We start from the raw sequence: 18022 nt of genomic DNA on the forward strand, positions 1-18022 counted from the left end.
CTTGCTAATACTTTTTTCCAAGAACACGTGCAAATATTCTCAATTGATAAATGATAGTTTTAGTTGCCAATTAACTGTTAACTATAAACAACCAGCGTCCCATCCAATATAAAACACATCACAGAGTTTCATATTAACAAGTCTTTATTCTTTATGATAACAGTTCAGCACAGTGAATGCAGCAGTAAAATAGAACAGTAATGTAAACATAACTGGATCCAGTTGAACATTCTGTCTGATTCTGTCTTAGTTAATAGCGAACAGGTTTTTTTTTTTTACATGGACGAGCTAATCAAAATAAATAGTGTGGTTAACGTTGCTTAGTGTATTTAAACCTGGGAACACCAAACTTCTGTCATTTATTACTGGTCATTATTACCCTTCACTGCTGTTTAGGTGTTTAAAGGTTGTGTAAAAGCTGTAGGTAATGGTTAAACTAAACTAGACTGAAGTCTGTACAGCAGGGGTAACCAGTTTTATCCAAAACAAACAACAAACTAACAGAACAGGACACATGACAGGTTGTTTGAAAACTCACCAACTGTTTAACAAGTAGAAAATAAAGTTTGTTCTTGTTTATTTCAAAAGAAAATCTGCAGGAAGAAAAAAGCTTAACATTTTTATTATTACTTTCCATTCTGACCACAGGTTCATAACAGTAGAGAGAACTTAGTATCAGTAATAATTAAGAGAAGTTTGATGTTTGTAGGTTATTGTTGTAGTACAATAATCCACGTTTAGCTTTTAACATTAAGTGTTTTGATGATGTGACTCGGTCACTTTAAAACATGGTTATACATGTAAAAAGGGAGTAAATAAATGTCATATAAAATCAGTGCAGCTGATTCTATTGTTATTAGCTGTGTATTAGCCAATAAGTGAAGTCACTAACATGCTACTTTACAAAAAAAGTGTAAATAATAGTCCAAGTACCAGGAATACAAGGTGGTAATCAGTGAATACACATCAAGTAGTGCAAAAAAGACTTAAAATAATATATTTCTAAAATATATTTTGACCTTAACCTGGGATAATGAATATCGGCTCGCTAACAATGATTACTTAATTGTAAACACATTTAGATCTAAGTAACGTATCACTTCACACCCTATTGAAAACATCTGTACTTAATTGTTTAAATTATTTTTTATACAAAATTAAATAAAAGGACGACTTAAATATAAGCATTACAAAATGCACCTTAACCACTTACTGTGACATTAACAGCCTAAAGTGTTTTTTACTTTAATGTACCAGGAGTAAAAAAAAAAAAAAAAAAACACTTTGTATATACAGTGATTGTAAATTGTGTATAAAAAGAATTAAAGTATAAAAATGATGGGATAAGTGTGTATATGTGATATTGTGACATCTAAGCCCAATATAAAAAATTTTTATTTTGTATGTTAATGTGGATAAAGAGGTGAAATTAAGTTGTAAATTTGATTATTGGTTATCTGAAGGTGTTTTATAGGTAAACAGAATTGCTTCTGTAACCAAGTGCCAAAACAGATCTTGTTGTAATTCATTTTACCCAGTTTTCAAAAAAGTTGGTTTTAAATGGAATAAAAACATGAATCTGATTTGTTCTTTGTTCTGAATCTTTATTAAACTTACAAAGAAATTTTTTTTACTGCTCATCTTCATTGTAGTTTGTAAATGAAAACACATTTTAAATTCTTATTCATACATACACAAGTCACACATGCTGTGGTAACTGATGCTCCCCTATACCCAGATAGATGGTAAAGTAATTGGTCAATTATCATTTTTATTTTTGGCGTGGTTATTTTAACATCTGGTTTTCCTTGAAACAAGCTGAACTGTGGACTCATCTGACCTCATCATGATTCTTCTGTCTTTTGATCAATTCAAGATGAGCTTCAGTTGGTAGACACCTCGGTGGGGTTAATGTGTAGATTTGATGTATGGAGGAGAGGAGCTGCTATATTAATAACAATTACTTCACATTACAAAGTCCTGAACAGCATTAGTGTTTCCCTTTGTTATGCTTCATAATACACTGCTCAAAACACTAAAACACTAAAATAACACATCCTAGATCTCAATTAATGAAATATTCCAGTTGAAAATCTTTATTCATCACATAGTGGAATGCGTTGAGAACAAAACAACATAAAAATGATCAATGTAAATCAAAATTATTATCCCATGGAGGTCTGGATTTGGAATCATACTCAAAATCAAAGTGGAAAATTCAATTACAGGCTGATCCAACTTCAGTGGAAATTCCTCAAGACAAGTTAAAATGAGGCTCAGTAGTGTGTGTGGCCTCCACGTACTTGTATGACCTCCCTACAACGCCTGGGCATGCTCTTGATGAGGCAGCGGATGTTCTTCTGAGGGATCTCCTCCCAGACCTGGATTAAAGCATCAGTCAACTCCTGGACAGTCTGTGGTGCAACGTGGCATTGGTGGATGATGTCCCAGATGTGCTCGATTGGATTCAGGTCTGGGGAACGGGCAGGCCAGTACATAGCATCAATGCCTTCATCATGCAGGAACTGCTGACACACTTCAGCCACATGAGGCCTAGCATTGTCATGCATCAGAAGAAACCCAGGGCCCACTGCACCAGCATATGGTCTCACAATGGGTCTGAGGATCTTATCCCGGTACCTAATAGCAGTTAGGGTACCCCTGGTTAGCCCATGGAGGGCTGTGCGGCCCTCCAATGAAATGCCTCCCCACACCATTACTGACCCACTGCCAAACCGGTCATGCTGGAGAATGTTGCAGGCAGCAGAACGTTCTCCACGGCGTCTCCAGACTCTGTCAAGTCTGTCACGTGCTCACTGTGAACCTGTTCTCATCCATCAAAAGCACAGGGCACCAATGGCGAATCTGCCAATCTTGGTGTTTTCTGCCAAATGCCAATCGCCCTGCACGGTGTTGGGCTGTAAGCACAAGCCCCACTTGTGGACGTTGGGCCCCTCATACCACCTTCATGGAGTCTGTTTCTGACAGTTTGAGCAGAAACATGGATATTAGTGGCCTGCTGGAGGTCATTTTGCAGGGCTCTGACACTGCTCCTCCTGTTCCTCCTGGCACAAAGGAGGAGGTAGCGGTCCTGCTGCTGGATTGTTGCCCTCCTACGGCCCCCTCCATGTCTCCTGGTGTATTGCCTGTGTCCTGGTATCTGCTTCATGCTCTGGACACTGTACTGACAGACACAGCAAACCTTCTTTGCCACAGCTCGCATTGATGTGCCATCCTGGATGAGCTGCACTACCTGAGCAACTTCTGTGGGTTGTAGACACCATCTCATGCTACCTCTAGCATGTGGAGGCCACACAGACTACTGAGCCTCATTTTAACTTGTCTTGAGGAATTTCCACTGAAGTTGGATCAGCCTGTAATTGGATTTTCCACTTTGATTTTGAGTATGATTCCAAATCCAGACCTCCATGGGATAATAATTTTGATTTACATTGATCGATTTTGTTATTTTGTTCTCAATGCATTCCACTATGTGATGAATAAAGATTTTCAACTGGAATATTTCATTGAGATCTAGGATGTGTTATTTTAGTGTTCCCTTTATTTTTTTGAGCAGTGTAAATCAGGACGACCTTGAAGAACTATAAAAACCTTAAAGATGTATATAAGTTTCTCTTGCCTGTAGTTCCTGCACTTGTTCTGCCTCCTCAGGAACCTTCATCCTTCCTCATGGATCAGCCTGTCTGCAACCAATCAGCCCCACCACCACACCCATTACCCTCATCAGGACCCACAGATACAGCAGCCAACCCACAGAGAGCACCATACAATACAATCTGGGTCCTCTGCAACAAGATTAGCCAGGACTGATCTGACTAACAATGGGCTCAGAAATTGTTGGGACAAGCTGCAGTTAATAAACACTATTTATTAAAAACATAAAATATTTAATATGCATATTATTGATCCATTTTCTTTTTTCTATGTGCTAAAGATACCAGATTACCAGTAATTGTGCAATAAAATGTGCAAAGGTTTGTACCTGTGAAGGATGTAGACTGCTCTTCCAACACAGTGGTGCAATACAGTGTGAAGTAAAGACTTGATGTCAAACACCTAATGACATGGGTGCACGTGCTTGGCACACAGGTTTAAATTTATGTGCTGATCTGTTTTTTGTTGGTTCTTTTTCACGAAGCATAAGGTCACAGTTTGTGTTTTCTTCCCAACCTCAGCAAGAGACGACTGTTCCATGTGCTATTTAATGGGGGAGGTTGAACTTGCTCATTTCTCATGGGCATTCTACAGCTTTCTACACTACTAAACTATATCTTTAAGTTGCTGTATGTAAATTTTTGACTTGTATGTGTTTCCAAAAGTCTGTTATTAAAGTCACCTGGTAGTGTGAGCTACAGAGCAACACGGGTTCTAGGGACACTTGACTCGGGTCACTGTAGGTTTTCTTCCGGGCTTTCGTTTGTTCTAAAACCCTGCAGAAGTTGTTGTGGGTGATATTGTTGTCTTTGTTCTCCAAATCATGGAAATGTTCTGGACCATCACCTGTTAGATTCACATTAGGAAACATATCACGACTCCTGTATAAAAAAACTGAATCATTAAATTTAACATTAAATAAGAATAAATGATCAATCATAAGTATGTGTCCATCATAACCAGAATGAGAAAATACAGACAAAGGTGAATTTAAAAATGCATTTTTATTGCAATCCACATCCTGCAGTGCACATCTGTACCACATGCAAAGCAAAACATCTGCAATATACATAAATTCATTATAGACTTTGTTTTACAAGGGCTGGAACATGATGGTCTGTTTTTTCTTTTTACATATCTGGCACATTTATGCTCTGCTGGCCTCGACAATCACACATCACACACACACTTCCATATTCCTCATAGGCAGGACGTTTAGCATCTTTGGACTCGTTCACTTTTACACACTTTATACTTTATAAATGAAAACACGTGAAGACTTTAGTATCACAATCATAATGCTGATTTTAATTCCACAAGCTCTGTCACCTCAGCAGACACTTTAAACTGACTATTTACGACCTGATATGAAGATTATAATAATATTTATCTGGGGAAATACAATTCCAATATAGACATTTTAAAGCGCTCACACATTTTCTCCTGTAATATAATGAATGAAAACTTATAAATACCAGTTGTGTCAGCTCAGCGATTAAGGTACTGGACTAGTAATCTGAAAGGTGCCGGTTCAAGCCCCACCTCAAGCCCCAGTTATCATCGTTGGGCCCCTGAGTCCAAAATAGATTAAATTTCATTCATTAATAATTGTAAGTCGCTTTGGATAAAAAGTGTCGCTAAATGCCATAAATGTAAATGTTTAAACCAGAACAAAACCATCTGTCTATTTTTTTTTATATTAAAAAGGACTTTTTACTTCCAGCTCCTCTAATAAAAGCTGATAAGCTTCTCTCAAGTCCATCTAGGAGGAAAAAGCCAAAAAAATTCCCAACCAATTACATCACTGTGTCTGTACCAGAGAGAGAACTGTTCATGGCTCCACCTTCAAGAATTCATGTACTTGAGAGAAGAAGCGTGGTTTATCACAGAGTTCTGGTCATGCTTGGTGAGGACACAGTGATGTCACTGGTCCAGGTTTCTAAAGAAATCGTTTTACGATCTGGAAGTTAAAAGTCAAACATAAATGATATTATAGAACCTTCAACATCACTAAATAAATCATCCAACCTGCTGTTTGTTTATTTCTGACCCAGCAGATCAATTCAATTTATTAAAGTTTGTTTGGTTGAATTGGAGTGATATAATCATATCATTCAGTACTAAAAAGTATTTTATGTTTTCAGTACAAAGGTATCAAGCAAAACTAAACTGAACAATGAAAAGAAATGTTTAATTATGGCACCTTATACTATATAAATACAAGGGTTCACATACTTTTTTTCAATTCTGGACTATGTTATTCTGTCTTGAATGAGGATCAGACATCATGTCAACATAAAATGTTCACAAGAGAAATGTTATGAGCTATACTTGAACCTAAACATATATAAAACTAAATAAAGTGGCAGATAATAAACAACCTCACTTAACTTCAGTATAAGACTGACAAGATTTCATTCAAACATTCTGTAATTTCACAGCCAGAAACTTACTGATGATAAAATAAAACTGGAAAATATCAAACACAAAAGCAGACGAAGCAAAACTGTGGAGACGATTCTGCGTCCATGAAATGTCTAAAAAAAGTGGAATGTCTGATTTACATTAAGAAGAAATGGAGCTTTGTTCTGTAACACATTAATAACATGTCATAAAAATCCTGAAACGCAAAATCATGGCGAGTACAAACATCCAGAACCGAGTCAAAACTGATTTCAATTCCTACACAAAGAAATAAAATGACCTGCCAACGAGTGTAAAACCTGTAAACCATCACTGCAGACACTTCAGTTCCAGCTTAACAGACATTACTGGGCGTGTCTATGGAAGAAAAGGTGGGACTGGTTCTAATCGCTGCAACCAGAACAGCAACTTGTGAGTGGTGGAGGAACATGCAAGGTATAGCATAACCCTCCACAGTGATGTAAAGAAGCAGTCAGAGACTGTGCTAGTCATTGTGGGACTAGTGCATGTTACAGAGGAACTGTAAGAGGGAACTAGATATGACTAATATGCATCCATGTAGTTTTGATGTCCTGATTGTGGGAGCTCAGAGCTTTTCAGCTCTGACACAAAGCTCGTCTGCCGCTCACATTTCAGAGACGGACCAGAGTGACGTTACAAGGTTCATTATTAATCAATTATCATCATAATTAATATATCAATGTATATAAATATACTTTAATAAATAATCATGATGTTTTTAATTAGCTGGTTCATGTGAATCAAAATGGAATGACGTCTCACAAACACCAGGACGAACATAAGATGTGAAATGTCATTAATAAAACGTACAATGATAGACAAATAAATCATTATATTACTCTTATACACAACTATATATCTGATATATCACTACTCCCCCCCCCCCCCCCCCCCCCCCTTCTTTTTTTACCCTCAAACCTCACTTTGGTCGCAAAAAACACAAAAGTACACATGTAGCTCGGATTCGGATTTTATCACTGTGGCCTTTTGGTAGCAAGAGAGACAAATCACTTCTCAAGGAAGCCAGGTTCGATTCCGGTGGAGGAATACTATAGTATAGTGTGTTCTTCCTGCAAGCTGGAAAGTACAAGGGATCTTCAAAAAGTTTCTGCACTTTTATATTTTGGAAACGGTGAGGGTGGGAGAAGGAGTAAACGGTCCTGTCTGAGAGACGCTTATAGTCTGGATTTAGCTCCATCTGATTTTCACCTTTTTGGAAGCTCAAAGAAGCTTTAAGGGGAAGAAGATTTTCATGTGATGATGATCTGAAAGCAGCGCTGCATCAGTGGCTACGAGCTCAACCAAAAACATTTTAATCTGATGGCTTTAAAATGATGGTAAGACACTGGAAAAATGCATCGGAAGGCGACAATATAGAAAAGTGATGAAATTTGTTTTTGAAATTTCTAATAAAGAGAGTTTTAAAAGTGTGGAAACTTTTTGAAGATCCCTTGTAGTACAGATGTAGTCTATATAAAAGCTTCTGGATGTATTTAGCGTTCCAGTATGTTAGGACAGCATTGGGCATGTAAACATAAGATTTTTTGTTAAGGTGTGATTCGACTTCATGCCTGGCTTTATCACATGGCCTAAATGGACTTATTAAAATACACAGTAATTAATTACCCCTGTTTTTATCTGTTTAAGTGTTAAAACACCAAGGGTACATAACCAAGGGGACGTCGACAAGAGAATTAGAACACAGCCCAAATCCCAGCACTATTCGAGACACAAAGAAGTGCTTTCCAAATCTGGTCAGAAATTAACATAAAAATAAATGAAGGAATGAATCTAAATGTAAAGAACAAAATCAAGTGCAAAACTCAGAAAAGAAAGAAAAAAAAAGCAGCTCACGTAAACAAAACCTCATAAATAAAGAAACCGAAACGATTTCACATTTTGTTCGTTTCAGCTGAAGGACGGAATAATAATTCAGACGTGATTTGTCGGTGTTTGAAAGGTGAACAAAGCTGAAGAATTAATGTGGTAATGAACGAGATATAACTGGACGTTATGAAGCGCTCGTACAACATACAGCTTAAGACGTTTGCCTGTGGGTTGCCTCATCCTCAGAAACTCCGCTTCAGCGAACTGCTCATTTTGCTACACGCCTGATCCAACTTGACGACCGTTAACGTGCACGTTACAAACAGCGCTGGCAACGCGTGCTAAGCCGTCAGCAGTTAAGGCATCCAGGAGTGCGGCCGGTAAAAGCACTTCAGTTCTCCACAAGTAACAAGACACGACAAAACAACACAAACACACTTAAACACGCATTATTCACCTTATATAATACAAAATAAAATAATGATCGTGTACTGGTTACAATCTGCAGCTCTATAATTCTCCCAAAACATACCGACCCCGTTTATATCGTACATACAGCGGAATAGCAAACAGCTAATAGTGCACGATGCAAAAGTCCCAACTGTTCTCAGCTTCTCAGGAACTTTTAAACAACGAAATACGAAACCAGCGTAATATAATACAACATGATTACATTATTTACATCCTCTCATGTGATGCAGACTCATTAGCTGGTTTAAATCAGTGCTAGCATGAACTCGACGCGAGTCCGCAAAGGCATCGGCTTCTAGCTGCACACAAGGAACTGGCGCGATGTGGCGGAATGCTAACGAAAATCGGAATGAAATAGAAGAAACGCTGCATTTCAAATGCTGCTGTAAGCGAAGGGCTTATAGAGTCGGTCACTTTATCGATAATATCAACATTAGTCGTACAAAAACAACCTTAAGTTGCTCCCTTGCTAGCAGGTATCTGACCTGGTCATGAATACGCCACAGCGGCTTTGTGTTTTCTACATGGTTTTGGATGTGTGGACTATTATAGCAGGCATTAGCTACGCTCTTCACTAGCCAGAAATTACTAGAAATAATAGCACACTGATTCGTAACCGCTCTGTACGCGTACAGACTTAGCACAGAAAAGAAAAGGCGATTTGAAAACAGGCTACCACGGTTTAGCGATGCATTAGCCCGGCGCTGTGAGTTGCGTAGGCTACGCTAAGCTCGAACACTTTCCCCCTTGACCGGAGGACATTTCTCCTCTTCTGTACCCCTCCGCGTAGGCTAACACTGGACCCAATACGCTAAATATCACTGATTAGCATTGGCTGTTTTATACAGGTACTGCAGGTATTCAGAACACTTCAATCTGCAATCCTTGACCACGTCAGTTTTCTCTTCCGAAACGCTGCATTTCAAAAGCTGCTGTAAGCGAAGCGCTTATAGCGTCATTTTATCAATAATATCAACATTAGTCATACAAAAACAACATCAAGTTGCTCCCTTGCTAGCAGGTATCTGACCTGGTTATGAATACGCCACAGCGGCTTTGTGTTTTCGGATGTGTGGACTATTATAGCAGCCAGAAATCGCTAGAAATAATAGCACACTGATTCGTAACCGGTCTGTGCGCGTAAAGATTTAGCACAGAAAGGAAAAGGCGCTTTGAAAACAGGCTACCAAGATTTAGCGATGCATTAGCCCGACGCTGTGAGTTGCGATTGCGTTATTGCGTAGGCTACGCTAAGCTCGAACACTTTCTGAAAAACAAAATACAACAAATACAACAAGTGTTAATAATTTGCGCTCATGACCCTTGACCGGAGGACATTTCTCCTCTTCTGTACCCCTCTGCGTAGGCTAACGCTGGACCTAATACGCTAAATATCACTGATTAGCATTGGCTGTTTCAAACAGGTACTGCAGATATTCAGAACACTTCCATCTGCAATCCTTAACCGCGTCAGTTTTCTCTTCTGAAGCTACTAATGAAAAATAAATATATAAATATGTAAAGAAATGTAACTATACAACAAAATCAACATCCTGAAGCTGGTAAAAAGCATTTACGATAAATACGAAATAAACAGGGAATGTTAATGGTATTCACAATGCTTGGTTAATAACATTATTCACAGATCACTATCGCCCCCTGGTGGACTGGAGAATTACTAGACGTTTGCAGACTTGGTCCCGAGACGCTCTGAACATCAAGACCGTTTTCAGCATTCGATCTGCGACTGCAGCTGCCTGCGGAGGGTGAGAGTGCGCCGGTGCAGCTGCTGCATCTGCTGCATCCTGTCCCGCTGTCTGGCTAAATTCTGCGGCATGGGGTACCTCTGGCACCCGTACAAGAAGCGATAAGGGATCCGGACGTGGCAGGCCGTGGCCCGGCAGCGCGGCTGCGGCATGGGGGGGAGCAGCATCCAGCGCTTCCTCTCGGCGCAGTAGCGGTACGCCTCCTTCCTGTACTGCTTGTCCACGTCGTCGCTGTTCTTCCAGCCGCCGATGACGAACACGTCGTCGCCGAGGAAGCACACGGCGGCGCCCTCCACGCTGGTCACCTCCGGCGGCAGGCTCTCCAGGATTTCGTCCGAGATCCTGGCGCTGATCTTCTGGCGCGCCGCCTCGTCCCGGATGTTGCCGTAGCTCCTCGGGCAGCAGGACGCCGTGTGGTAGAAGTTTGAGGTCGACACGGCCATCTGGAACAGACAGTAATTATCAATCAGGGGCAAAGAATCCACTTCCTGCCACTGCCGGCTCTCGGTGTCGTAACGAGTCGTCACTGTTTTGAGCCCGTCGTCGTTGTCCGTGTCCACCGGCGTCCTCGCGGTCACGTACACGTAACGATCCTCGACGCTAATCGCCTTCACGTCTCGTAAGATTTTGGGCGCCGATTCTAAGTTGTGCCACTTGTCCTGCTCCGGTTCGTACACGCTGACGTCCTTAAATCCCGGACTGAAATTCCCGTGCCCTCCGATGCTGTACAGGATGTTTTTAACACACGTGAGTCCGAACGAATGCTTCCGCGTGGTTAGATTGCTCACCTGCTCCCAGGTGTTACGATTCGGGTTGTACCTCTCCACGGTCTTGGCGAACCCGGGCTCCATGGATCCGGCCACGTAGACGTACGAATCGGTAACCGCGATGGCGTGGCCGTCCAGATGATTATGAATGTGCGGGAGGTTCACCCAGCGGTCTTCGTACACGAAATACCCGACGCATTCGCTCAAGTAGTCTCCGCCCTCCGAGACTCCGCCCACCACCATAATGACGTCCATGTTCTGTCCGAATCGGGGCTGAAAGGCCACCCAGAACTCAGAATCCGAGACAGACTTCTTGTGGTTCTCGAATCGTATGGCGTGACTCTCCACGGCGTCCGAGACGAGCTTCAGACAGGCTTCGTTCCGCGCCACCAGGTGCTCGTTCTTCACCACCCTGGTCAGGTACGTGGGCTTTATCTGAGGCAGCCGGAGGAGCCGGAAAAGCTCCTCGAAATGCTTCTCGCGCTCCTCGGTGGAGCGGTGCACCCACTTCACCACGGCGTCGAACAGGACCTCCTCCGAGTCCACCGTGATCTCGGTGTCGCTCAGCCAGTCGCGGACCAGGTGGAACGGCAGCGTGTAGAACTCCTCGTCCTGGATCACCCTGTGGAAGTTGCGGCGGATCATCTCTGCCGCGCGTAACGCCAGCTGGTCCAGCGTGTACATGTGCGCCAGGCTGTGGACCGCCACGCAGTTCGCCAGGCTCAGCTTCCGCTTCAGGAAGTCGCCGCAGAACTCCTTCAGCTGCACCAGGAGGAACCTGACGGGCGGAAAGAGGGAAAAGATCAAGATTACAACCTTCACTTACCAAGCACTTTATTAGAAACACCAGTCTTACAGGTTCCACTGATATCCATTGGCTATTTTATGGTCCACATCTACCATATTGGTGCGCTTTTTGGTATACAATTACTGACTGTAGACCATCTATTGCTCTGTACACCTTGTCAACACCCCCACCCCATTTATTAATAGAAATAAACCTCTATAGGACCCCCCAACTACAGTCCAGATATTATTTGCATGGTGGATCATTCTGGTATGAATGTAGTAGGTGCAGGAGTGTTGATGTGATTTTTAAGTCCCGTTTAAACCTCCTTACCTCTTTATTAAGAACACATACCCCGTTAGTGTTGGCTGTAGGTGGACAGTTAGTCTTTTATGAGTGGATCTTTGGAGCGCCGTGTTTAAAAGTCCCAACAACACTACTGCACCTGCTACACTCATGACCGTGTTAGTGTTATTGCAGTGCTGGGAAGCTGAGAAGGGTCCACATGCCAAATGGGGTCGCTTTCCATTGATGGATGTGCAGAGAAACAGGCGGTCAGTCATTGTATACCCACAATGAGCCAATGAATGCACACTCAAGACAGGTAATGCAAGTTATACTACTTTCTAAGGGGCAGTGGTAGTTCAGGGGTTAAGGCAGGGGTTTTCAACCTGTGGGGCGCGAGTACTTGTCTGGGGGGGGTGCGAGTGCCTGACCGGGGGAAGGGGGGGCATGGCATTACGAGATTTTTTTACTTTTTTTACTACTTACTTATTCAGTTTAGTTTGAAAAAAAAAACTTCAAAATAGAGCTATCAGTGAAGATAAACCGGTGACAAAAGCAACGACTGCTGCTATAGGACGTGTGTGTGTCTTTAAGAGAGATGCCCTGTTCACAGTATCGATATAAGTGATTCAGGAGTGGATTCATTTTAAGCGCAGTGTAAGTTTCTCTTCTCAGTCATCTCTCTGTGTTTACTGTTATAATGAATGTAGCGGTTTTAAATAAACACCAACTACTACAGAACATTCTGTGTGACTCGATTACCATAAAAAGCTCAGGCTTAATTATACTGGTTATTACCACAGAGCCGTAACCGACTCAGAGTCGTTCTGCCTGTGGAGCTAAACGTTTTCTCTCAGTCAGAGCAGATGATCCTGAACTAACCAACTCAGTAATTGATGAACTTTTGTCTGTGATTGGCTCTGTAACGTTTTCTGCTCTCATCTACATCAAAAAGCAAGAACCGCTCACGATTTACCAAAGTGAACCACAAATGTATATAATGTGCTGATAGAATCGGCTCAGATGGGGTCGGACTGTATTATGTTTTTAAAGTAATATTTTATATCAGCAAAATTGCATCATATGTATGATGTGCACAACGTTAATTACGTTATTTTAGCTTGTCAGAAGCTTTCTCAATGATGTCTGTGCGGTGGTTGACGAAGGGGAGGGGGGGGGGCGCAAGGGGGGGGGGGGGGGGGGGGGGGGGGGGGGGGGGGGAGTTCGCGGCTGGCACACGAAGGGGGGGCGCATGTCCAAAAAGGTTGAAAACCCCTGGGTTAAGGTACTGGACTAGCAATCATAAGGTTGCCAAATTGGCACTGTTGGGCCCCTGAGCAAGGCCCTTAACACTCAATTACTATAATTGTATTCAGTTCATAAGTGTAAATAAAAGTCTGTTAAATACCACAAATGTAAATGTACTGACAGCGTCATCTAGTGGACAGACAGGTTAAAAACATTCACCCTAAACACAAAGAAGCACTGAGTTCTGATTTCTGTTTCTAATTTAATTCTGATCATGTTTCAGATTTTTAGGATTTAAATGCAGAATACAGAATCGTCTCGACTGGGTTACTTTAATCAGCAAATCTAAAAAAAACTTACCACAAAAACTGCTATTAATAATAGGGCAGATTTTGTGGGGACTCAAATCAAATCAGCTGAGATGCTTAAATGTACACCATTCTAAAAAATCGAAGTACGAAAGCAACCCAAACAAACCAAATAGACACAAACGCAAAAAAATACAGCGCCTGCAAACTAACCATAATGTTTGTTTATTTATTAGGATTTTAACGTCATGTTTTACACTTACTTACATTCATGACAGGAACGGTAGTTACTCATTACACAAGATTCATCAGATCACAAAGTTATATCGAACACAGTCATGGACAATTTTATATCTCCAGTTCACCTCACTTGCACGTCTTTGGACTGTGGGAGGAAACCGGAACACCTGGAGGAAACCCATGCAGACACGAAGAGAACATGCAAACTCCACACAGAAAGGATCCGGACCTCCCCACCTGGGGATCAAACCCAGGACCTTCTTGCTGTGAGGAGACAGTGCCACCCACTTAGCCACCCTGACGCCCCAACTAACCATAGTAATCGCTAAAAAGAAATTTCATTATTGATTAGTGGGCAAATAAAACAGTTTCTAGTACAACAGATAACAAACGCCAAATGTATGTGGACACCTCTTCTACTTGAGGTGTTTTAGCCAGACGTATTACCCACAGGTGCTAAAAATCAATAATTCAATAATTATAAGTAAATCAAGTGCCTCATGATCTCAATGTTTTATTATAATCGCCCAGCCGGTCAGGTGTCATTCTGTCAAAGTGACCGACTACTGTTGTGATAAATGTCATACCGATATCAAATACACCAATCAGGCATAACATTATAACCATTTACAGCATTTAGCAGACGCCTTTATATAAAGCGACTTACACACAATGAGCGGAACATGATGAGCAATTGAGGGTTAAGGGCCTTGCTCAGGGACCCAGGGACCTTGCTCAGGCAACTTGGTGGTGGCGGGGCTTGAACCGGGAACATTGTTTACTAGTCCAGTACCTTAACCACCGAGCTATCACTGGCCCTGTAGTCATGAGGCATAACATCATTACCACCTTCCTAATATTGTGTTGGTCCCCGGCAACTGTGATGCTCTGTGTATTCTGACACCTTTCTATCAGAACCAGCATGAACTACTTCAGCAGTTTGAGCTACAGTAGCTCGTCTGTTGACCCTGTCGCCGGGTTTACCACTGTTCCTTCCTTGGACCACTTTTGATTGATACTGACCACTGCAGACCGGGGACACACCCCACAAGAGCTGCAGTTTTGGAGATGCTCTGACCCAGTCGTCTAGCCGTCACAATGTGGCCCTCGTCAAACTCGCTCAGATCCTCACGCTCGCCCATTTTTCCTACGTTGAGGATGAAATGTTCACTTACTGCCTAATATATCCCCCCCCACACACACACACGAACAGGTGCCGTGATGAAGAGATAATCAGTGTTATTCACTTCACCCATCAGTGGTCAGAATGTTATGCCTGGTCATGGTTGATTTTATACTGGCATGTTACCCAGTACTGATCCTGATTACACACAGTATCAGCACATCGCCCAGCCGTACATAACCACGATATCGATATCACATCACCCATGAATGTACTGCAACAGGTTTGTGGTGGAAACAAGAATAGAACCCAGGTCCTTCAGACACGTTACCCTGCAGCACCCACTCTACCAACCTCCTCACCAGGTCACCAAGGGTAATATTCACTATATTGCCAAAAGTATTCGCTCGCCTGCCTTCACACACATTAACTTGAGTTCATCCTGAAAAACTTACCATATAGAAGCACTTTGTAGTTCTACAATTACTGACTGTAGTCCATCTGTTTCTCTACATTCTTTTTAACCTGCTTTCACCCTGTTCTCCAATGATCAGGACCCCCACAGGACCACCACAGAGCAGGTATTATTTAGGTGGTGGATGATTCTCAGCACTGCAGTGACACTGACATGGTGGTGGTGTGTTAGTGTGTGTTGTGCTGGTATGAGTGGATCAGACACAGCAGCACTCACTGTCACTGCTGGACTGAGAATAGTCCACCAACCAAAAACATCCAGCCAACAGCGACCCGTGGGCAGCGTCCTGTGACCACTGATGAAGGTCTAGAAGATGACCGACTCAAACAGCAGCAATAGATGAGCGATCGTCTCTGACTTTACATCTACAAGGTGGACCGACTAGGTAGGAGTGTCTAATAGAGTGGACAGTGAGTGGACACGGGGTTTAAAAACTCCAGCAGCGCTGCTGTGTCTGATCCACTCATACCAGCACAACACACACTAACACACCACCACCATGTCAGTGTCACTGCAGTGCTGAAAATCATCCACCACCTAAATAATACCTGCTCTGTGGGGGTCCTGACCATTGAAGAACAGCATGAAAGGGGGTAACAAAGCATGCAGAGAAACAGATGGACTACAGTCAGTAATTGTAGAACTACAAAGTGCTTCTATGTGGTAAGTGGAGCTGATAAAATGGACAGTGTGTTATGTTATGGCTGATTGGTGTATATTTTAACTTCATCCTGGTCAAAAACGCAGTGGGTGCAATACTAGGTGCAGGGCAGGAATACACCCTCACCTCACGCACACCTGGGGCAGTTTAGTTGAGCAAATCCACCTTCTGCATGCATATAAGGGTAGAAAAACACCATGTTGCTATATATATATATGCTGCACCCACGTTTTCAGATCTTGCAGCTTTAAAGTGGAACATCATAAAATGCCAGAGAAACTGGACCGATGACATCACTGTGTCTGTTCCGAATCCCACAAGAATCAATGCAGGAGCATCACCAGCATTCAGCAGATCATGCAAAATCAATACCATACCGGTCACACCCGCCCCAGCCCGGTTCGGTTCTCTCCTACCTGTCGGCTAGTTCCAGAACTTCGTGGACATTGCTTGTGCTGACCCGGATCTCCCCGGTATACATGAACTGAATGACGCTCTCCACGGTCTCTCTCTCGGGTCCCGCCTCGCTGCTCCACTCCTTCATATCGACGCGGCGCGACACGCTCTCCGAGAACTGGCCACTCAGCAGCGGGGTGAAGTAATCAGTGGCGGCCGCCAGCACGGAGCGGTGAGCGCCCAGCTCGAACCCTCCCTCAGCCACGGCCCCGGCTCCAGCCCCGGCCGCCCGCCCGGCCGCTCCGCCGCCGCTGAACGCCAGAGTCACGTCGCAGAAGAGCCCGAGCTTCCTTTGCTCGTTCTGCCGGCGGGCGAGCTCGGAGCAGTGCGCTCCCGACGAGAACTGCTCGGCCTCCTCCGCCTCACCGTCGCTCTGCAAAGCCGCCGCGGCCCGGTGCGCCTCCTCCCCGCTGCCAGCGCCTGAGCTCCGGCTCTGGTTTGCTGTCGGGCTCGGGCTCGGGTTCGGGTTCGGGTTCGGGTTTGGGTTTGGGTTTGGGGGGGCCGCCGCCGCAGCAGCAGCCACCGCCGCCATGTCGCGCTCCTCCTCGGCGGGTCTGATCCGTAACAAACGGGCGAGATCGGTCCGGTAGATCAGACTCAGACACACGCACACAAACATCAACCCTGGATAGCAGCGCGCATGCGCAGCAGCAATGACGCGACCTACGGCTGAAAGAGCCTGCTTCTAGTAAGCGTGTGCGGCTCACACAGCGGCGGCAGCAGCAGTTCTTATGCACGGACAGCAGGGGGAGACAGAGACACACACACACACACACACACACACACACACACACACACTCAAACTCAAAAGAAGCTTTATTGGCATGACAAATAAGGACATTCGTATTGCCAAAGCAAGTTACAGGGAAATATAAAAATAACAATAAGGAAAAACAAAAATATACAGAACAGTTACATGTGCAAAAACTATTATAAAATAGAATAAAATATTAATAAAAACAGTGCAAAAATAATAACAATAAAAATTATAATATTTACATTAATGAGGTAGTAAAACAATCAGTTTGTGCGTGTGTGTGTGTGTGTGCGTGTGTGTGTGTGTGTGTGTATGAGACATGGTCACCCACTGTCCCTCACCTGGTGGCAGGTGTGTGTATAGAGTGCTGCTAGTGTGCAGCTCTCTCTGTGCTCCCCCAGTAGGTGGGGCAGTTTGTCGGGGTCCGGGAGGGAGGTAAAGTTGAGGATGATGTTATTAAATTTAGGGAAGAATTGGGAGCGGACGTGGTGGTACTTGGTACACCGGGTGAGGAAGTGCAGCTCCGTCTCTACTGTACTGAGAGTGCAGTGCTGACACAACCTCTCCTCCTGGGGCAGCCAGGACCGGGTGTGTCGCCCCGTCTCCACGGCCAGGTCGTGTGCGCTCAGTCTGTACCTCGTCAGGGTGTTTCTTAATTTAGGGTCGGATACTGTGCTCAGATAATCTGCTGCACTGTAGTGTCTGTTTAGGGCCAAATAACAACAAATAAT

The 18022-nt window shown here is 43.4% G+C and overlaps 1 protein-coding gene and 1 long non-coding RNA gene across 3 annotated transcripts in view; one reads left to right on the forward strand and one right to left on the reverse strand.

Annotated features, from left to right (window-relative positions):
* Positions 1-3918, forward strand: part of LOC134322027 (uncharacterized) — a 29722-nt gene extending 25804 nt beyond the window's left edge. For both annotated transcript variants that reach the window (XR_010013948.1, XR_010013949.1), the window contains one exon: positions 3673-3918. This is a non-coding gene — a long non-coding RNA (uncharacterized LOC134322027). The remainder of the gene's footprint in view (positions 1-3672) is intronic.
* A 6057-nt stretch (positions 3919-9975) lies between these two features.
* On the reverse strand, positions 9976-17153 carry klhl11 (kelch-like family member 11). Its single transcript, XM_063003897.1, has 2 exons — positions 16495-17153; positions 9976-11729 (listed from the first exon to the last, which is right to left on the reverse strand). The coding sequence occupies exons 1-2, from the start codon at positions 17151-17153 to the stop codon at positions 10148-10150; spliced, it is 2241 nt and encodes a 746-aa protein (XP_062859967.1). The 3' UTR covers positions 9976-10147.
* Positions 17154-18022: the final 869 nt, after the last annotated feature.

Source organism: Trichomycterus rosablanca, chromosome 10, assembly GCF_030014385.1.
Source record: "Trichomycterus rosablanca isolate fTriRos1 chromosome 10, fTriRos1.hap1, whole genome shotgun sequence".
Classification (NCBI taxonomy): Eukaryota; Metazoa; Chordata; class Actinopteri; order Siluriformes; family Trichomycteridae; genus Trichomycterus; species Trichomycterus rosablanca.

Coding starts and splice junctions, on each gene's coding strand:
- klhl11 (XM_063003897.1), bottom strand. CDS start 17,153: ATGTTTGTGTGCGTGTGTCTGAGTCTGATCTACCGGACCGATCTCGCC. Junction 11,730..16,494: donor GTTCTGGAACTAGCCGACAG/GTAGGAGAGAAC, acceptor TCCGCCCGTCAG/GTTCCTCCTGGTGCAGCTGA.